Below are 22,307 nucleotides of genomic sequence, written 5' to 3'. Positions count from 1 at the left end.
CTCAAGAACGTCACATCCTTAGTGCAGATGGCTACTGAGAGACTAATTCTTCCCAACCTATGACTCATAGTAACCCGATACAGGCGTAGAAGAAACAGACTTGCTCAAGGCTCTAAAGGATTGTAGAGTTAAATTTTATAGAATTTAAATTAAGTTTGTATTTAAGAGTATTTCATTATATTTTTTTAAAAAATAGACTCTAGGTTACTGAATAGTATGAGAAAAATACAGTAAAGTTATAAACATGTATATGATAAACACAAATATTTTAAAACTTCATATAAAGGAGGGGAGGGAGCCCTCTCGGTCCTGGCAGCGGACACACGCTGTGGCCCAGGATCTAGGACCACAGGTTCCGAAGGAGCTGAGGTGAGGGGCTCACAAGCTGCAGGGGGGTCCACATCTGGAAGTTCAGTGACAGCTGTGCCTGGAGCCTGCTCTGGCTCAGGAGAGGGGACCAGATTGGCGTTTCCTCTTCGAGTGTTTCTGGATCTTGTTCTGGAGCTGCTTCTGTATACCCAAGAAGAGAACATGTTACCACCATGACTGCCTTTGTGTGCCCTCCAAGGAAGGGACCTCCCATCTCCATCACTGAAGTCCCAGTTCAAGCCCCCTCCCCAGGAAGTCCTCCTACTGCAGGGCATGGGGCACTGACCTGAGCGGCCCTGTGCTCCTGCCTAAGCCCAGCCTCTGGGAGCTCTTCTCTGTGTGGGCAGCCACATCCCCTCCCCACTCACCCACACCACCCACTCCACATGCACAGCTCTCTGACTCCTGCCCTTTTTTCTAGCAGAAGCCCTCAGACCACTGCCCTCTTGCAGAAATCCCACCATATGTGGGATCCTGAGTGTGGCCACCTTCTCCAAGTCACAGTCCCCATACTCCCCTAAGGCTCTGATCCAAAGCCCATTCACTTTTTCTGCTGGTCCAGAGATCCACTTTCTGCCTCACAATACGTGTAGATCAGCGATACTTTGAGGAAGAAGTCACACCGACTGTCCTGTGGACGCTACCTGCCTGTGCAGCCCAGTGTGACTGAATTCCTCCTGACTAGAAGGAAACCTTGGAGTGCAGCCCCCTGGGGGCAGCGCATTTGCTGAATGAATGAGCCCAAACCACCCCCATCTCAGACAGCTGGGTGAGCCTGGGGTCCCCCTGCTCACCCCTAGGATTTCTAATCTGGCTTTACCCAGGACAGGGACCCCTAATGGAATCTCCAATGTCTTTATCAAAAGAGAAAATAGCTTAGCCTAAGGCCTGAGAATCACAAATAAGGCAGAAGCTTCGTTAAGAAGAGAAAATGGCCAATAGGAACAGCCACAGCCCCTCCAACACACCTCTCCAGTGTCCAGGTTCCCAGCGGGCCTTTTCCCAGGGGGACCTCCCCCCCAATAACCCTATGAGGCTGGGCCTAGGCTCTCCCCATGTTCAGAGAAGCAAATACTCAGAGAGGTGCAGTGACCTGAAGACTCACAGCAGCAGGTGGCTGAGTGACCACGGTGCTGTGGAGGGGCAGGGCTCACCTGGTACATGGTTGGTCCCACACACGTTGGTTAGTAGCACATGTTCTGTATTCACACAGAAGGGTGGGTGGGACCAAGGTGGGGACGCTGCCCAGGAAGCTAGTCACCAAGGATTTGACCAGTTTATCTAATTCATGTTCCTGGGTGTTTGTATAGTACAGATATATGTATATATATTTGCCTTCTGAGGGTCAAGTTTATTTGGAATCCAGAGTGAGTGGTGCTGGGGCCACTTGGCTGGTTGGCAGCTGAGGCTCAGGGGTGGGTTGACAGGCCTCCACCATGGGCATAGGATGCCCCCAATGGGAGGCCAGCCCTTGGCCTCTGGCCGCCCAGCTCTGAGTCTGGGCACAGGGTGAAGCCAGCTCCCTGGGAAGCAGAGTCCTGGCTCCAGGAAGGGCAGGTGGACAAGGTGAGGACAGTTCTCCCTGGATGGGTCAGGGTCCAGAAAAACAGACTTGCTCAAAGCTCTGAGGGTTTATAGGGTTAAATTTTATAGAATCTAAATTAAGGTAATATTTGGGAGTATTTCAGTAAATGTTCTCTACAGTATACTGCATGTTATTAAATATCATAAAAATATTAAAATTATAAGCCTAGGTAACATGAACAGAAAACTTCTAACACTGCATCTAAATAGGGTTGGGGTAGGGGGGCTTCCTCTCTGCCGTGGCCGCTGACACGCGCTGTGGCCCGGGATCTGGCACCACAGGCCGCGCAGGAACTGGGGTGAGTTGCTCCAATGCTGCAGGTGGTTCTTCTGCCTCTTGAAGTTCAGTGAAAGCTGGATCCGGCTCTGGCTCTGGAGAGGCCACTCAGGTGGCGTTGCCTCTTGAAGGTTTTCCTCATGTTGCTCTGGAGCTGGTTCTGTAGATCCAAGAAGAGGACATGTTACCACCTTCACTGCCTTTTGTGTGCCTTCCAAAGGCACACTCACCCACACCACCCCTCAAAGGCCTCCTCCTCCTCCTGTCTCAGCCTCAGTGGGCTCAGGTGCTCCCGCTGTGAATGGAGGCACTGGGCCTGCTTTGGCAGGTAGGAGACTGGAAAGTTGAGCTGTAGGGAAGCCAACAGCATCATCAGGCTGGGAAATTCTGGCGGTGCTGGTCCAGCCCGATGCCCAGGATGCAGGAGATTGCCCTGGGGAGAGAGATAAGTTGGAAGCAGAGTCTGAGGCCTGGCCTTTCCTTCCACACAGCCCTCCCAGAGCACCACTCAGAGAGCCTGGGGTCCTGTGACTGCTGCTCCTGCTCATCCAGAAGCCAGACCTACTCCTTGTCCACCTTCAACCTGGCAGTCCTGGCAGAGACGTGCCTCGTCACTCAAGAGGGGCTGGCAGAAAGCCCTCCTACCTGAGAGTCTGGATCAGTGAGGGAACCACCTGTCCCCTTCTTTACGGGAACCTGACATTCTCTCCCAGTGTTCCTGTCCCCTTTGATACCTTCCCACTGAAATGTCAACTCCATCAGGACAGGGAGGGCTGGTGTCCACTCTGTTCATGTCACTCATTAGCACACAGTAGGTGCTCCAGAAATAGCTGAGCAATGAGCGAACAAATGAACTCTGTCTCCATCCTTGACTTCCTAGGGCCTTCCTATCACCTCAAACTTTGGCTCCTGCACCTACATGCTGCCTAATTCACTAGCCTCCCTGTGGGGTTCTTCACCTCCCACTGAAACTCAACTCCCTCAGGGCTGGGTACACTTACCAAGCTGGCCCTGAGGAGGTTCTACCAAATTAGTGAGCATGATCCCTGATAGGGGTGCAGGCACACTTGGATTAGGATTGGACGACCATGAATTTTCTGAGAGGCTGACTCACCACTGAGCTCCCACTGCTCTCCCACACCACCCAAATCCACATGCACAGCTCTCTGACTCTTGTCCTTTTTCTAGGAGGAGCCCTCAGACCTCTGCCCTCTTGCAGCAATCCCACTATGTGTGGGATAGAGGGTTCTGCCAGAATCTTGAATTCACAGTCCCCATACTCCCCTCATGGCTCTGATCCAAAACCGACTCACGTTTTCTGCTGGAACAGAGGTTCACCTTCCTCTTCACAATACGGGAAGATGCAGCCATAGGGAGAGGAGGCCCGGAGGATGTCACATCGGCTGTCCTGTGGACACTAGGAGCCTGTGCAGCCTAGTGTGACTGAATCGCTCCCGACTAGAGGGAAGCTCTGCAGTACAGGCTTGGGGTCTGCTCTGTGCACTGGATCATGGTCAGTGCCTAGAGACGTGTCTGTACCTGGAAGACTCTGATATATTTGCTGAATGAATGAGCCCAAACCAGCCCCATCACAGATAGCTGTGTGATCCTGGACCCCACTGCTCCCCCCTGGGGTTTCTGCTCTGGCTTGTGCCAGGACAGGGACCCATAACAGAACCTCCAGTCTTTCTATGACATGAGAAAAGAGCTTAGCCCTGGGCCCGGAAGCATCACATATGAGGAAGGAAAAGGACCAATTATCACAACCACAGCCCCTGCTGCAGACCTCTCCCCTGTCCGGACACCCAGAGAAAGCTTTAGGGGAGCACCCTACAGGTCCCTACAAAAACCCTATGAGGCTGCTCCTTGATTCTCCTCATGTTCTTAGAAACAAGCACTCAGAGGGACGCAGTGATCTGAGAGTTCACAGCCTGTCCTGGCTGAAGCAAGGGGCCACATGACCACAGTGCTGGGGAGGGGCAGGCTGCTCACCTTGTAAATAGTTGGTACAGCTGTTGGGTGGCAGCGAACGTTCTGTGATAACCTGAGGAGGTAGGGACGAAGGTGGGTCGCTGCCCAGCGAGGAGGGCACTGATTTGTCCAGACCATGTGCCTGTGTGATCTGCACCGTACAGCTCTTTTCTGTAATTTCGCCCTGTGAGATGTGAGTTCACTGGGAACCATGAGTGGGTGGTGCTGGGGCCACTTGGTGGGTTGGCAGCTGGGGTCCAAGGCTGGGCTGGCTGGCCCCCGTGTTGTGCTCCGGATGCCCCAATGGGAGGCCCGCCCTTTGCCTCTGGCCGCCCAGCTCTGAGTCTGGGCACAGGCTGGTGCCGGCTCCCAGGGTTAAGCTGAGCCCTAGTTTCCAGGAAGGGCAGGTCTCCAAGGCCAGAAGCCTTCTCACTGACAGTGCTGGGGGTCCTGAGGCCAAAACACACCTTCCATGATGCTCCAGCTGAACACTGCCCCCCAGACTGCCACCTGCCGGAGTGTTCTGGTTATTGAACAGAGCATTTGGGGGTCCCACTGAGGGCAACCCCCTTAGGTTCCAGGCTGTGAGCGCATTCAAACTCAAAACAGTTTCTCTGTGTTTCCAGGGTCTGTGTCTATAGTAAACTGAACTGTTCGCAGAAAAGCAGCTGGGTCCTCCAGGCTTGGCCCAGGCAGAGTGAAGGGCAGGGGGAGGGGCGGGGCTAGAAGGTGGGATTGTTGTGTTCGAAGATGCAGACGGGGAAGTGCTTGACGTGGGAGGACCACTGGGCTGCCAGCTGGAAGAACGTCACGTCGTTCCACTCCACACCGTCAATGAGGACCCGCTGCCTGTGCTCCTGGTTCTGGGCTGAGCAGACCAAGCGGCCGATGCCCTGGATGCACTGGCTGTTGGACTCCAAGTCCGAGCCCTTGTCTTTCTTGGACATAAACATCACCTCCTTTTTCTCCTCCTTGGTGATCACAGTCATGGCCATTGTGGGCGTGGCTGCAGCCTCGCCGCTGCTGGGCAGCCTGCTGACCTGGAGAGACCGGAAGGTGCACCGGAGTGTGTTTTTGGTGGCGGGCAAGTCTTCCTTCTCCCCGCTCCTCTTCCTGTTTGTGGGCTGGGCTGCCGTCCAGTAATCCACCTGCAGCTCCATCAGCTCAGCACCCCCACTCTGGCCGGGGGAGGACACGCCCCCACTCACTGACGACAAGGAAATGAGCTTGTGTGTGGCCTCCCTGGCGGTGGACAGAAGCACATTGGAGCATGAGGGGACGGCTTCAGCTGAGTCTCCTGACGTGGCTGAAATTGGCTCCACTCTTCCAACTTTCACGGCCCCCACAAAGGGAAGGAACTTCTGCGAGGACAGCTTGCCTGGGCTCTTCGGCTCAGAGATGAGCATGGCCTCTGCGATGGGCAGCTGGAGGACACAGTTAGCCTCCGTGAGGTACTCTCTGATTTTCGACACAATGTTCTGCACCGCATCCTGGGCCTCCAGGTGGTAGAACAGTTCCCACCAGGCCAGGTCCTGTAAGAGTTTGTGGTAGCGGCAATCCACGGAGCCCAGGTACCTGGCCAAGGGGTGGGAACCCAGCGGGATGACCAGGAAGCGCATGTAGCCCAGCCAGTCCGGGGCCTTGTGGGACAGCTGCTGCACAAAGACCCGCAGCACGGTGCTGAAGTAGTGCTGGTCCCCCGCCACCGCGATCTTCACTGGCATGGTGGCCTCGGTACTGCAGCTGCGGTATCTTTGTATCCAGGAGATGATGGAGCTGAAGGCCTCCTGAACATCCACCATGGAGCCGGTGCACACGACGGGCAGCGTGTGCTGCTGCAGGACGTCCGACAGGGACTGCCCCTGCCTGTCGGAGGTGTTGATGAGGATGATGTTCTTGGGCAGATAGTCGTTGGAGATGAGGCTGAGGTTCAGTTGGTCAAACACAGTCTGACTGGGGACCTGCAGTTGGCTCTGTGGGGCTGGGCAGCGCTCCTTGATCAGGCTGTTGGCCGACTCATTCAGGGACCTGCTCCAGCCCCGGCGGGCGGGCTGCTTCCCCTTGGAGCTGCTGGAAGGGATGACCAGATTCTCGGTCTTGGTGGTGCGCCTCTTAGTGAGCATGTCCTGGGCAGAGGTCCCTGCCTCTGGGCTGTCCCCAGGCTGTGCCGGCTGCTCCCCAGGGTTGGGCATGCTGTGGGCCACCCAGTCGGAGCCACTGTCGCTTGAAAGGCTTTCACAGTATAATCTGGGCCTGTGGGTCCTGAGGACTCTGTCGTCCTCCTCCATATCTGGGCTGGACAGGCTTTCAGAATATGACATGAGCTCAGGCATGGGAGGGGTTGGGAGACGGTCATCATCCTCCATGTCTGAGCCACTGTCCATGGGGCACACCACGTTCTGAAACAGAAAGGCCAGGTCCTTGTCCACATCGGGGACTTCCTCCTCAGACTCCTGCTCCGAGTCCAGGACCTCCAGCGTCATGTGGTACCTGTGCAGCCACCCTGCGACTCTCTGCTGGTAGTTCTGTTGCTTGATGGTGGACCTCCTCGTTCCTATCGGTTTCTCCAGGTCCAAGTCATCCTCGTCCAGGTCATGCCTGTAGGCGGCACTGTAGCTGACCTCCAGCTCAGAGCAGACGATCTCAGACTGTCCCTCAGAGAAGTTATGCGTGGCCTCCGCCTCGGGGCTGGCCGGCATGGCGTTGTCCAGGTGGTTGACGGTAGGGCTCGATTGGGAGAAGATCCAGCTCTTGACCACCTTGGTGGGTGGGGTGCTGTAGGCCATCGAGTCAGAGGCACTGCCACTGAACAGCTGGCTGCCCGGGCCCTGGGTCTTCCCGGGCATGTTGGCCAGCGGAGGAGGCTCCTTCTGGCTCTGAGCACTGTGTAAGCTCCTCGCCTCCGTCTGCCAGCTGGAGTGTGGCAGGCCTTCAAAGTATTGTCTGGTCTTGGGCTTGGTGTTGCCAAGGATGCTGCTATCGTCCTCCATGTCTGGGCCACTGTCGCTGGGACTCCTAAGGGTGTCATAGAGAAGATCCAGGTCCTCCTCCACCTCAGGGACATGCTCCTTAGGGTCCTGTTCCGAGTCCAGGACCTCTTCTGACATGTTGGACCTGGGAAGCGGTGCCATGACTTTCTGCTTCAAGTTTTGTTGCATGCATCGCTGCTGCTTCTTGGGCTGCCCCAGGTCAAAGTCAGCTTCTTCCAGGTCCTGCCTGTGTGTGCGATTGTAGCTGGCGTCCAGCTCAGTGAAGCTTTCAGATTTCCCCTCCATGTGGCTATCCATGGACTTGGCCTTGGGGCTGGCCTGCATGCTGCCATCCTCGTCGTCGATGGGCTGACTGGACAAGGAGGAGATCCAGATCTCAGCCACCGTGATGGAGGACCCCTGGATCCTGCTGCTGAGGCTCAGCACCTGGCCACCCTCAGGTGGTCGCTGCATCAGCTCAGCCACGAGGACGGCCCCTGTGGCCAGTGTCCTGTAGCCCAGGACGGTCCGGTTGTGATTGCGCTTCCTCTGCTGCAGCATGATCTGTAGCTTGTTGCCTTTTCCCTTGAGGAAGTGGGGGTACTCCAGGGAGAAGGTCAGCGCCAGGTCAGTCTCCACTGGCCTGCTGCTGGGCAGCACAATCTCATGGGATCTCAAGATGCCCTTGGCGCCCTGCATCTGCACTGCTATCACCAAGGAGACGAGCTCCTTCTCCAGCTCCTTCAAGACCACCAGCTTCTTTAAAGTGCAGCTGCACAATCTGGGCACGCAGCTAGGTCTGGAGCAGTCCACCTCCCAGGTAGAGAAGAAAGTCATGGGCACGGGCGTGTTGAGCACAGTGGGCGGGCGGGCCAGGCCCGCAGGTGGCGAGGAAGCTGCAGCTGCTTCCAGCGAACAGGTACTTGCTGGTTCCTCCCCCTGTGGTGGGACAGAGGAGGGACATGATTGGTGGCAAGAGGTGGGGCACAGGTGATCGAAGGAGAGAGTAAATGACAAATAGTCACACGCTCATCTGTGACTCGCACAGGTAAGGCCTGCATGGTGGCCTTTCAAACTCAGAGACCGAAATTAACCACAAAGTTAGCCTGAAATTAAAACTGGTTCCCTAAACGCAGTTTATGGTGTGTGGTCATGTGCTAGGCCAGTGTCTTCCCTGACAAAGGTCAATCTTTACCTTAACGGAGCCTGTCTGTTGCCTTTTGACATCTGTGATAACATACCTTTGGAATGTTAAAGGAATTTTCCTTTTTCTCATCACCTGGGAGCACAGGCACTGCTCTGTGCTCTGCAGAGACCACAAAGCTGCTCATTGCTATGGAGTTCATTGCTCACTATCCTGTGTGCACCTGTATGAGAGAGGTATGTGTCTCCCATTTTACTTTTTATCTAATCCCAGAGATTTCCCTGCTTTGCTTTCTCCTGCCTCCCTAAGCAATGGATTTCATGTGACCCACATACATCTCCACTTTTGATTGTATGTGTAAAAGCAGGTGCAATCCTGCCATTCTTGGAGCACTACCTCAATACTGTGAGATTTTGTTTTCCGGCCACTGTTGACAGTTGGGCTCCAATAAACTCACTAGAATTCTGCACAGGGTTGAATGCTGCTTACATTGCTGTTTACTTGGCTTACTGCGGCAGGATTCCAAACCTCACACAGGACCGCCCTGCAGACCCAGACCGGTGCTGGGATCCAGCAAAGGGCCCGTTGGGCCACCAGTTCCCTGCCTGTCAGGTGCATTTGGCTACGTTGTCTCTTGAATCTAGAACCTTCCTTTGCCTGTGATAGAGGGTTCGACTTTAGTTAAGCTGTATTTTTAAATCCCCAAGGTGGAACTAAGGTTACGGGTGGACAGAATCAAGGCTAAGGAGAGACCAGAGGAAACATGGGCGGCTGGTTTCTGACTCTGGGTTTTCATTTGGATTTGCTTTCTGAGAGTCTGAGCAAAACACCTTCACTGTCTAAGTGAGAGCTGAACTTGCTCAGCTCCGAAGGCACACATCCTCCTTCTGGCCTGAATCATGGCTGTTCTTAAGCAACTAAGAGTCTGTGTGGAGGTGTCAGAGGTCATTCCTCACGCCAAGCAGGAGCCCCGTAGGGAAATTCCAACTCAACTGTAATTCACCTGACTGGCTCCTCCGGGGGAGAACCCATAAGGTTTGGTCCACCAACGTTCCTAGCCCTTTCTGTGGTTTTTAATTATTTTTATTTATTTATCCTCACTCGAGTATATTTTCCCCATGGGTTTAGAGAGAGAGGAAGGGAGGGGGAGATACAGAGAGAGAGAATGAGAGAGACATAGATTGGTTGCCTCCCCCAGGCGCTCCAGTAAGGGCCAGGGATCAAGCTGCAGCCGAGGTACATGCCCTTCACCTTGAATCAAACCCAGGACCTCTCAGGGCCTGCATTCTACCCATGGAGCCAAACTGGCTAGAGGCCTTCAGGTCGCTTTAGTTAACTGGGAGAGAAGCCGAGGCACATAAGAGGGGTGTGCGCATAATGGAGCTCAACCCAGAGCAGCACACTTCGACCCACTCCATAACATCCCTAGAAAACTTGCTCAGATTCTGCAAATATAAAATAACAACCATAACGATAAAAACAAACACACCTCTAATTAACATGGGAAGTTGTGCCTCCGGGGCTGGGACCTCCCGGACCCCAGCCCTCATTCACCCCTGATAGGAAGCCTTTTCTTGCAAGTGCTTCACAGAAATGGGAAGATTTAACTTGAAAATATCAACTGAAAAATGGCCAAGATAAATAAATTTTTTGCAGGAAAAAAAAAGAAAACTAGAAATATGCTGGCCCCAAAATGAAAATGACTGAATAGGAAGCATATCTTGATTTGGAAATCAGAAGCTTCTAAGGAGAAGCACAGAAAATTCTTTTAAAAAATAAATTAATGAGAAATTGTAGAGACTATCTCTGAACTCTCCTGAAGTGAATAAATGCTAAGAACCCATTCTCCCCCTTCTATAGCACGTCCACTACATCTTTTGATCTCTGAGCTTCCTTGTCCAGACGTGTTCTTCCCCTTCCCTTTTCCTTCCCCTTCTGTCTCCTCCACTACCCCTCCCTACTGACTTAAGGGAAATGAGAATAGGAATTCTACCAGCTCCCTTTGGAGAAAAGCTGCTCTCAGCCAGAGGAACCAGAAATTGTTCTCCATTTTCTCTATGGCCCTGATTGGCTCACAGAGAAATGTCACTGTTAGAACATGTAATCCTGGCTATTCTAACCTATTGCAATTAATATACTCCTGGTTTCTGGGAGCAAAAGCAAGAGAATTAATAAGTAAGGTTGTAAGAGAACTCCTATAGAGATGTCTGCCCACTTTAGGGATTATAGGAAACTGAAATAGGATTTAGAAAAAGTAAACAAACAAAAGAAGCATAGGGTTGCTCCAAGGGTGTTTCCCCTTCTCACTGTTAGTTTGGGAGAACTTGAAATTATCATAAAAAGGGAAGCTTCTTAGGCTCCTGTAGATACTGGGGCTATCTTATTGTTCTTAACCGCACCCACTAATTGCTTTCTCCATTGGACTAAACCTTCTGTACAAAAATGTCTGCTTTTTAATCAAAACCTGTTTCCTTTCAACTAGGGGTTGTTATGGACCCATATATATATAGTTTGCTAATCAAATCTTTCCCAATTCACCTGATAGGTGAGGTGTTTTTTTTTCTTTTATATGAAATCAGTGATGCCTACATATCTTTTGCCAGAATAGTTATATATTTAGAATAAATGAACCAGATACTGAACCAAAATGGAAAGTAATCATTTTAAAGGAACCTTCCAGGAGGAAACTAACCTTGAGACTGACCGAAGGTTTGGTAATCATCTTTTCTTTATTAGTATCTTCCACGAGAGCCTGAGAGATGGCTTCACAGGGTACCCACCCTACTCAGAATGTCTCCAGACAGCTCAGAGACGTGCACACATGCCTCTAACACTGGGCTTGCTCATAGGTCTCTCTGTAGATGCGGAACCAGCCCACAGTGACTTGAGAGTCCTCTTATGGAGTACATATTCACCCAGTGGGAGAAACTTGACCCTGAGAAACTCAAGAAAGAAGCCAATCTTCTTGTGTTACACCACCTACCTGGTCCCAATGTAAAGTGGGTAACAGAGAGGTCTGGCGCCATTAACTTTAAGACTATCTTGCAGCTAGAACCTGCTTTTCATTCCCAGGGGAGATGGACAGAGGTTTCATATACCTGAGAGCCTTTGTACCTCTCAGAGGTGTGTGCTTTCTGGAAGCTAGAAAAATGTTCCCAAATAGAAAGAAACATTCCAGAAATGGGCGAATGAATTTGTCAGTCCCTTGCCAACATTTGGGTGGCAACCCAGTCCCTGGGGTATTGAAAATGACTATCCTTGTTTTACGAATGAAGTTTTCAAGGGGCCAGAGGTTTGCCTGCAGAAGCAATTCAAAGCCCACCAAATCCTTTTACCTTCCCCAAACCACCCCCCTAATTCATTTCAGAAACTTATAGATAACTAGAGGTCCAGTGCATGACATTCGTGCACTGGGGGTGGGGGTGGGGTCCCTTAGAGAGGCCTGCACCCTTTAGCAGTCTGGGAGGCCTAAGGGGCTGTCCAACTCACAGCTTAGGCCCACTCCTCGCCTCCCTTCCCCTGCCCCCCAGTGCACTGACCACAAGGGGGCAGCTCCTGCATTGAGTGACTGCCCCCTCATGGTCAGTGTGCATCATAGTGGCTGTTCTGCTATTAGGTCGATTTGCATATTACCCTTTTATTAGATAGGATTGGCTTCATGCAACCTAAGTCCCAGAACCTTTGAAGTGAGAATACCTGAGTTCATTTTTTAAAATAAAAATACAAATCTCTGGAAGGTATGTCTTATCCAAACAGAAAAAAATACCTCACCCACCTACACAAATCACTTTAGTTTATTTTAAATATTTCTTTCTAGCTTAGTAAATTTTAATGAAAGTTATTGAATATCTAGATATTTTGAAATAACATGAAATACTGAAACATTGATTGCTAGGCAAGTTCACCTGCTTTTGGGTTTTTTAATACAGAAGGCTTATAAAATGGATTTTCAGCTGTTGATATAATGACTTGTGTTTTGTTGAAGGTGTGTTTCTTGGAAGTGAGAGTGTGATTAAAATATGTTCATCAACGTCAATCTAAGGCATGCTGGTTGTTCCCTTTTGTGCTTATCATTGGGGAAATTAAGGCTCCTAAGAGTTAAAAGTTCCAGTTAAGTTGGAGAAATTACATAGTTGTGATAATGAAAGGCTTGAGGTAGGGAGAGTCATATTTGAAGGCAAAGGACAAATGTAAGTTTCTGTAAGGAGAGTTATTTCTGAATGGGTGAGAAGGTTTGTGAAAGTTGAGAAAAGGTTTGTAAAAGGGGGTACAGGCTATAAAATTTTGTGAAAGTTTTAACTTTATTTAAAAAATCTTGCATTTTCTCTGTACAAATTAGTAATTCAAATTATGTGTGTGGTGTGTATGTGATGTGTTCATCTATGGGATATGTATGGTGAATTTTCAGCCTCCAGGTGGCATTACTAGCATATATTCTTTTATTGGACTAAAAAGATTAAATACTTATGTAAATTAAGTCAAATTCTGTAGTCTGGACAAAATATTTAATATTAAAACTGTTTCTAAGTGTGATTAATGTCTTTTAGAGTTATTTCCATAAGTCTGTGTTTGCTTTACTTCGATTTACAAAAAGTCCAGGCTGTAAGCTTTTGTGTATGTATATTTGCAACCTTCACAAAGTTTCCAGTTTAAGAGACTTTTTAAACCAGCGGTTCTCAACCTGTGGGTCGCGACCCCTTTGGCGGTTGAACGACCCTTTCACAAGGGGTCACCTAAGACCATCCTGCATATCAGATATTTACATTATGATTCATAACAGTAGCAACATTACAGTTATGATGTAGCAGCGAAAATAATTTTATGGATGGGTCACAACATAAGTAACTGTATTTAAAGGGCCAGACGGTTGAGAACCATGTTTTTAAACATAAGAATAACTTTGAGTTTATTCCAATGGGCCCTGGACTACTTCAAGGATTTATTCTGTATCCTTATTGAAGGAATGTTTTTAAACTAAATTAGGCCTATTTTATAAGCTTGAAATTACATGGGAAGCTTAGCTAAATTAAAAAAATAAAAATGACTAATATATTTGTGTACATATGCTTTTATTAAAATGGATGTTCTAAAGATTTCAACCTGCCATATGAGGGACCCACCAAGATTCAAAGAAAAGTTCAAATAGGAAGCTCTCAGGTGTAACCGTTCACTTGTCAATGACACCAGTCCAGCCAAGAGGGATGGTTCCCTGTGAGGGCGTCTGGCAGTGGGACTCCAGATATTTGTGGCACAAACATTGGAAGTTTATGAATTATTTCCAATGCTCAATACAAGAAGCCATGGACAATGTTTTAAAATCTTACATATTATTTGTTCTTCTATATTGAAATTATGTATTGAATCTAAATATACATGTACTTATATATTTTTTATATTATTCTCTCTCATTTTACAGTAATTATTATTTTCCAAAAATTATTGTCTTAAAATGTTAAAGCTTACTAAACAAGCAAAGTTTTTTTTATCAATTGCATTATAATCAAATCTATAACGAAGCCACTTTGTTTTGTCATTCATACACAGTTGTTGTTTTACTCAATTGCATTCTCAAATATGTTACATCTTTAGAAAAATCCATAAAAAGAACTCCGACTTCTTCTAAATTAAGGTTTCTAAGCAGGTCACATCTTTGAACTGAATGAAGAAGTATAGAACTCCAAGGAATAACTGAATTTATGAAAATACTGGCAAATAATCAGGATAAACAAAAAAATGGGTATGGGACTAAATGAAGTGAGGATGATTATTGTTGTTATGACTCAGTTTAAAATACTGCTGATTTTTAAAATGTTTTGTTTTCAAAATATAAGGAAAACTAGAAGCAGACATCCCACATTACTATCAATGACTCACTAAGGTTATCGGGACTGAGAAATGAGTGACATTCATTTCACAGACTCCCAAGAGACAAAGACGTCAAAGACCAAAACCTACAACCAGGAGATTTTTATTTATTGAGACACATTCATTAAAGACTCTCTCCAACGTGTTAAAAAGGTCCTTACCTTATCAGAGGCCTAACCACAGATGGTCATCTGTCTCTGACACTGGCCTCCATCCACCATGGACATTGAAGACTTGTCAAGGACGAGAAACCACTGGCCATGGGGGCTGACAGCTTCCCCAAGAAGTCAGCAAGGCCTAGATGCTGACAAATTACTGCTGCTCAAACCTTGTTCTTACATCACTTCATTGTTATTGATCAAATGTACATCAAATAATTTTATATAGTTATTACCCTCCTTATGGTTTTCTAATGGAAACAATATCTATCTCCCCAGGCTCCTGCCTTATTAAATATGAAAAGTTGAATTTGGATACCTGCTACTTTTTCCCACCTACTAGACAGTGACATTCTGATGATCAGTTATGACAACGAAAGAGTAGAGAGTCTTAATTCATCTGGCCAAACATAGTATAAGTACAAAGGACAGTGGATGAAGAAGGAAAACATATAATTAGCTTAATAAACAATTATGATAATACATGGAAAGTGATTTTTGGTTGGTTGGGATGCTTAATCCCCCGTCTGGCACTGGACATTTTTTATTTCTAAACGGTGTTACTGCTTTAATGCTGTAGCTTTTGTTCCTGGTATGTAAATGTTATACTAGATGCAAAATACCAAAACTAAGACAAGCAGCAAGAGGACTCTGCACATGGTAGCTCAAAATTTAAAATTGATACAGAATATTTTTTAACAAGGATATGTAGGATCTCAAGGCCTCCCATTCTTCTGCCTTTTTATTTTGAATAATAATTCCACCTTTAATGCCATTTAAGGTTATAGTCTTGCCTCATCCCCAATGGTCCATTGTTTAGCAAGACAAAATACTAACACTGATCATCAATGCATAATTTGTATTAATTTATGAACAAAAGGAATATGTATGGACGAAAAAAGGGACCCCATGCTAACCTGACTAGCTCAGGGAAGTCCTACATGGAGGCCTTGCAAACTCAGAGACTTTAAGTAACTACAAAGGATGGTCTGAAATTAAAACACTAACTGAAAGGAGCTCATGGTGGGTAGTCATGTCCTAGTCTGGCATCTTCCCTGACAAAGGTCAATCTTTACCTTAACTGAGTCTGTGTACGGCCTTTTTGCATCTCTGATAACATAGCTTTGGATTATCAAAGGAATTTTCCTTATTTTGAACACCTCGTGCACAGGCACCCTTCTGTGCTCTGGGGGAGATCAGAGATCCCTTTGTTGTTATTGAGTTCACTGTTGACTTGAAACTATCCTACATCCACCATTGTAAAAGAAGTATGTGCCTATCATTTTACCATTTATCCAATCAGAAGTTTCCCCATTTTGCTTTCTCGTCTCTCCCTAATCTATCACCCACGGATTTCATGGAACCCACATATGTCTGCACTTTGCTTGTAACTTATAAAATAAGATGAAAAATTGTCATTCTCCAGAGCATTCTCTCAACCCATTGAGATTTTGCTCGCCCGCAATTATTGACACTTTGGTTCAAAAAAACACACAATATTTTTTCACAGCTTTGAAAGTCTTTCGCATTAATAAGAGAAAAGGTTCTTGGCAGGAAGAGTAGAATTGCAGGTGAGGAATAGGAAACACATTAGTATCTTGGGTCATTTTCTTAGCAGAGGACAGACAGCACATGCTTGTATTAACGGTGTCACCCGTGCGATTTCTGACAGAACATCCCAATGTAAGATGAGACACAGAGGCTTTTTCTGTGCTGGAGGGTCTGGATATTAGGACATGTGGTATGTTCAGGGTGGCACCATTGTCATGGCAACAGAAGGTTATAAAATCCAGGTCCCACAGCAGTGAAGAGATGGATCGCCAGTCCTGATAACAGGTCCCCCTCTTGGTATGTGGTGCAGCCCAGGGAGACCCTAGCTCCTGACCTGGAGGAGACGGGGACATAGATTCCATTGAAAACTGGAAGTTAGGAGGGATCTCGGGGGAGTAGCAGGGAGCCTTCTGGAACCCAGGTCCTGTTGACTCCCTGGGGTGCCGGAGTTTGGGTCAACTGGGCACCTACACTCACCCTTAGGTCATGCTGCATACTTGTGGATGTATCAGGTATCTGTGCCTCCTGCAGGGGCATGGAGGTGAGGACCCCATCTGTCGGCTCTGATCCAGTCTCCTGTGCGGAGCTCTGTAAAGACAGTTCCCAGTCACCAGGGGAAAGCCTCAGAGCCCTGTTTTTGTAGGTTCTCTGACCCTGTGACCCTCCACGCCAGACATGCACACTGTGTGATCTGCTGAGACCTCCACTGGAGGAAAAGTTGGGACAGTCTGAGGACTAAGATTCCCATTGGCACAGATAAGGGACCCCTCTGGAAGCCCATCTCCACCTGCCTGCCCTGCCCTGGGGTGTGATCACAGCAGGACCTCTATGTTATCCACTGCCCTGAAAAGTGTTCCTCCCCTGCGGTTCTCCCTTCAGGTTCCTCTTCCCACCACATGAAGGGGAGGGATGTGCGCTGCACAGGGATGGCCCACAGAGGAGGCTGGCCTGGCCTGAATGGGTCTGACCCAGGCCACCTTCTCTTACCTGAGGGGATCGTCTTGAAAACGGCCAGAGATGTCGGGCACGAGAGCTGAACCGTCTACAGAGTCCAGAACAACTCTCCCTGCAGGGTCTCCGGGAACCAGAGCCCCGATAACAGGGAACACAACAAGAGAACATGTTGAACCGTCAACTGTCTCTTGCCAAGTGAGTGGCGGTTGGGCAGTTGCTAGAAAGTGGGTGCCTGGTTACAGGGGTTCCAAGTTCTATTAGGAAGTGACCTCACTTCCTGGGATTGCCTCCCTGACTCCCCTCACTTAATAACAGCGATAGACAGTGCTGTCGGCTGCTGACTGCTCACCCACCTTCTCCATGGCCTACCAACAGTGTACACAGTGAAAGCAACAAACCCTCTCCACAGCCCCTAGAAGGTCTGGTTATAGCCAGAGTCCCAGATTTGAGGAGATAGACCTGGACTCAGACTCAACCCCTCATTCTTACCTCTTCTTTTGTTTTGTTTTTTTTTTAATATATTTTATTGATTTTTTACAGAGAGGAAGGGAGAGAGATAGTTAGAAACATCGATGAGAGAGAAACATCGATCAGCTGCCTCCTGCACATCTCCTACTGGGGATATGCCTGCAACCCAGGTGCATGCCCTTGACCGGAATCGAACCTGGGACCTTTCAGTCCGCAGGCCGACGCTCTATCCACTGAGCCAAACCGGTTTCGGCATCTTACCTCTTCTTGATCCTGGATAAGTCGTTGTGCCTGTCACGGCCTGTCTCTCTCCTGCCTGCACAATGGACTATTGCAGCAAGTGCTTCTTAGGGCTGTTCAGGCTCATGAAGGGTAGTTGCTATAAAGTAGGAGGAGGACAGTCACAAGGCAGAAGTTCCTCCAAACTCCTTTTTCTTCCTATTGTCACCTGAAAGGTGTCTGCTTTTCTCCCAATTCCACCCAAAGTCATTTGATTTTGTGTGTGTGTGTGTGTGTGTGTGTGTGTTCATGCAGAGGAGCTTGGGGGAAGCCAAACCTTGCTGGAGGCTTAGCCAAATGATCTCCCCTTAGGCAGACAGTACCAGGTCTTTTGGGCCCCAAGTACTGGGCTGTGCCCTTGGGACATTGAGAGGAAAGAGTGATTCTTACCCAGGAGAAATCCTGTATCTCAGTTCACTGAGAAACAGAAGTAAAATCACCTGTAGTCCCATCACACAGAAACAATCACATGCAACATATTAGTATAATTGCTTCTAATATTTTTCTTTGCATGTAGAAATAGTGTCCCCTTCTTATATTCTTTTTTTTTTTTAGTTTCCTCTCCTGCTTATCTTTTTATTTTATTTTTATTGCTTAAAGTATTACAAAGGGGATTACATATGTGTCCTTTTTTTTTCCCCCCACCCTTGACAATCCCCTTGCCTCCGCTACCCCCCAGTGTCTTGTGTCCATTGGTTATGCTTATATGCATGCATACAAGTCCTTCGGTTGATCTCTTACCCCCCTCCCTCCTGCCCCCTAACCCTCCCTGGCCTTCCCGCTGCAGTTTGACAATCTGTTTGAGGCAGCTCTGCCTCTGTATCTATTATTGTTCATATGTTTATAATGGTCTTTATTATCCATGAATGAGTGAGGTCATGTGGTATTTTTCCTTCATTGACTGGCTTATTTCACTTAGCATAATGCTCTCCAGTTCCATCCATGCCGTTGCAAATGGTAAGAGTTCCTTCTTTTTTACAGCAGCATAGTATTCCACCCTTCTTATATTCTTTTCAACCGTTTCCTGACTTATTTTCTTATTTATTTTTAGATAAAATTAGAATAGTTTTGTTTTTCCAAAATCCTGCTATGATTTTCACTTTCAATAAGTTAAGTAAATTTTAGATTAATTTAGGAGAATATGTGCCTTTGCAATATTTTATCTTTCTATCTAGAAATTAGTAGGTTGATCCATTTATGATTAGATGGAGAAATGGAACATTGGAAGGCCCTGCACAATTCCTGTTAATGTCTTAATGCTTTAGATTATTTTGTTGATGTTTCACATTGTATTTTCACCTGATGATTTTATATATATCTCCCCTTAGGCAGACAGTACCAGGTCTTCTGGGCCCCACACTAGTATTTATTATAATAATGGGCAATATTTATTGAGTGCCACCAAATGCCAGCTGTTTGTGTTAAGCATTTTATAACTTAATTTTCTCCTTGCAACTCATTTTTCACAGAAAAAAAGCAAGACTCAAAGAGCTCAGCTAACTTGCCTGAGGTTTCACAGCAGGTGGCAGTGCCATTCTTCTCACTAAATCTTTCCTTGTTGTTAGTCCTCACCCAAGGATAGTTTTCCATTGATTTTTAGAGGGAGTGGAAGAGAAGGGGAGAGACAGAGAGAGAGAAACATTGATGTGAGAGAGACACATCAATTGGTTGCCTCCCACACTTACCTGAACCGAGGACAGGGACCTAACCTGCAAACTAGGTATGTGTCCTTCACCAGAATCAAACCCAAGACCCTTCAGTCTGCTGGCTCCCAGCTATTACAGGCTAACTGCTCCGTCTATTTCTCTCACCCTCTGGCTTCCCTAATTGAAAACATCCAGAATTTTTTCCTCATCACTAGTATAAAGAATCTTATTAAACTCACTTAAGAGGAGCCAAGATGGTGGCGGAATAGGCAGACGCATCCCAGGGCTTGTCCCAGAGCAAATGGAGTGAGCAGCTGAAACTAATAACACCCACCCCGAATTGGCAAAGTACACTCAGCTGGTGAGAGAGTTTGCAGCCGGGAAGGGCAGAGTTCCCCTGGAAAGCAGACACGTGAGTGGTGCGCTCTTGTCCAGGGAGCATCAGCCCCGTGAGCAGCCTGTCTCGAGCCTAAGAGCAGCAGCCTCATGTGGCCTGCCCCAGTCCAAGGAGCAGCAGCTGTGTGAGCGGCCCACTTCCCCGTCCGAGGAGCAACAACCACGTGAGCAGTCCGACCTGTCCAAGGAGCAGCAGCCGCACGAGTAGTCTTCCTACATCTGAGGAGCGGCAGCCCTGCGCAGCCCGCCCCCATCCGAGGAGCAGCAGCTGCGCACAGCCCACACCCTGCACTAGTCCGAGGAGCAGCAGCTGCACAAGCATCTTGCCCTCGTCCAAGGAGCAGCAGCTGCACAAGCAGCCTGCCCAGTCTGAGGAACAGCAGCTGTGTGAGCAGCCTACCCCCATCTGAGAAGCAGCAGTTCTGCGAGCAGCCCGGCCCCATTCGAGGAGCAGCAGCAGCCCACCCCGGTCCGAGGAGCAGCAGCCACACAAGCAGACCTCCCACGTCCGAGGAGCGGCAGCCCTGCGCAGCACACACTGGTCCAAGCAGCAGCAGCCACAACAGCGTGCACCTGTCCGACGAGCAGCAGCCAGGTGAGTGGCATGTCCCCATCTGAGGAGGAGCAGCCACGCGTGCAGCTCACTCCCGTCCAAAGAGCAGCAGCCTCGCAAGCAGCCCACACCCATCTGACAAGCAGCAGACTTGCAATCAACCTGTCCAAGTCCTAGGAGCAGTAGCCCCACAAGCAGCCCACCACATCAGAGGAACAACAGCAGCGTGCAGCCAGCCCCCATCCAAGGATCAGCAGCCACGTGAGCAGTCTGCCCCAGTTCAAGGAGTAGCAGCTGCATATGTGGCCCGCCCCATAAAAGGAACAGCAGCCTCATGATCAGCACACCCTCTGTCTGAGGAACAGCAGCTGTGTGTGAAGCCTCCCCCCACCAGCCAGAGGAGCCACCACAGCTTTGAACAGCACCCACCAGAGGAGCAGCTGCCAACTGAGGAGCAGCTGCTAACACAACCGCCTGAGGAGCAACCACAGCCCGAGGAGCCACTGCCACCCAAGGAGCAGCCCCTGAATGACATCTAGATATGTCGGTGAGATCAAACATGGGTAGACAAAGAAACCCCCAAAGGAAAGAAAAGAAGGACTCACCAGAAAGCAGCTAAGTGAAACCGAGGCATGCAGCATGACAGAAAAAGAATTCAGATTAAGGGTCCTAGAATGCATAAACCGGATGGAGGAAAAAATCAACAACTTATGCAAGAATCAAAAAGAAACGGATGAAAAAATCAATAAATTATGTAAGAACCAAGAAGAAATGAAGAGTAATATAGCTGCAATAAAAAACACCATTGAAAGTTTCAATAGTAGACTAGGAGAAGCGGAGGACCGAATAAGCGAATTAGAAGACAGGGAAGCAAAACACACCCAAACTGAACTGCTATTGGAGAAAAAAATTAAAAGACAGGAGGAGAGCCTAAGGGAGCTATGGGACAACATGAAACGAAACAACATACGAATAATAGGGTGCCAGAACAACAGAAAGAGGAACAAGGGTTAGAAAACCTATTTGAAGAAATAATATCAGAAAACTTCCCTGAGGTGGGGAAGAAAAAAGTCACACAAGCACAGAGAGTCCCAAACAAGGTGAACCCGAAAAGACCCACACCAAGACACATCATAATTACCATGGCAAATGTTCAGGACAAAGAGAGAATCTTAAAGGCTGCAAGAGAGAGACGGAAAGTTAGATACAAAGGATCTCCCATTAGATTATCAAATGATTTCTCAACAGAAACACATCAGGCCAGAAAAGAATGGAGGGAAATTTACAAAGTGATGCAAAGCAAAGGACTGAATCCAAGAATACTCTATCCAGCAAGGCTATCATTCAAAATTGAAGGGGAAATAAGAAGCTTCACAGACAAAAGAAAGGCTAAGGGAGTTTATCACCACCAAGCCAGCAATGCAAGAAATGCTAAAGGGACTGGTGTAAAAAGAAGAAATAAAAAGCTCAGAAAGAAAACAGCCGCAAAAAATAGAAATGGCTACAAACAAGTACCTTTCAATAATAACTTTAAATGTAAATGGACTAAATGCTCCAACCAAAATACGCCGAGTGGCTGAATGGATAAAAAAAAACATGACCCATATATTTGCTGTCTATAGGAGACCCACCTCAGAATAAGGGACTCACACAGACCAAAAGTGAAGGTATGAAATAATATCTTTCAGGCAAATGGAAATGAAAAAAAAAGCTGGGGTAGCAATACATATATCGGACAAAATAGATCTCAAAGTGAAGGCCATAAGAAGAGATAAGGGAGGCCGCTTCATAATACTAAAGGGATCAATACAACAAGAAGATATAACCCTGATAAACATATATGCACCCAATGCAGGAGCACCCAAATACATAAAAAAAAACTCCTGGAAGATATCAAGGGAGAGATCAACAACAATACAATCATGGTAGGGGACTTTAATACACCACTGACATCACTGGATAAATCTTCTAGACCAGCCGTGGGCAAACTACGGCCCGTGGGCCGGATCCAGCCCATTTGAAATGAATAAAACTAAAAAAAAAAAAAAGACCGTACCCTTTTATGTAATGATGTTTACTTTGAATTTATATTAGTTCACACAAACACTCCATCCATGCTTTTG

At 47.9% G+C, this 22,307-nt stretch overlaps 1 protein-coding gene and 1 long non-coding RNA gene across 2 annotated transcripts; both read right to left on the bottom strand.

Moving 5' to 3' along the window:
- Positions 1–4,923: 4,923 nt before the first annotated feature.
- Positions 4,924–8,043, bottom strand: LOC308531824 (phosphofurin acidic cluster sorting protein 2-like; the record flags this gene model as incomplete). Its single annotated transcript, XM_081108933.1, has 1 exon — positions 4,924–8,043. The coding sequence occupies exon 1, from the start codon at positions 8,005–8,007 to the stop codon at positions 4,924–4,926; it is 3,084 nt and encodes a 1,027-aa protein (XP_080965059.1). The 5' UTR covers positions 8,008–8,043.
- Positions 8,044–14,267: 6,224 nt separating this feature from the next.
- On the bottom strand, positions 14,268–20,248 carry LOC308532687. Its single transcript, XR_013996990.1, has 5 exons — positions 19,095–20,248; positions 17,572–17,689; positions 16,876–16,930; positions 16,366–16,476; positions 14,268–16,222 (listed from the first exon to the last, which is right to left on the bottom strand). It is a non-coding gene; the product is annotated as an uncharacterized lncRNA (long non-coding RNA).
- Positions 20,249–22,307: the final 2,059 nt, after the last annotated feature.

This window comes from Myotis nattereri, assembly GCF_964212035.1.
Source record: "Myotis nattereri genome assembly, chromosome: 16".
Taxonomy (NCBI): domain Eukaryota; kingdom Metazoa; phylum Chordata; class Mammalia; order Chiroptera; family Vespertilionidae; genus Myotis; species Myotis nattereri.
Note: the sequence above shows the minus strand (reverse complement) of the source record. Positions and strands in the feature narration are given on the sequence as shown.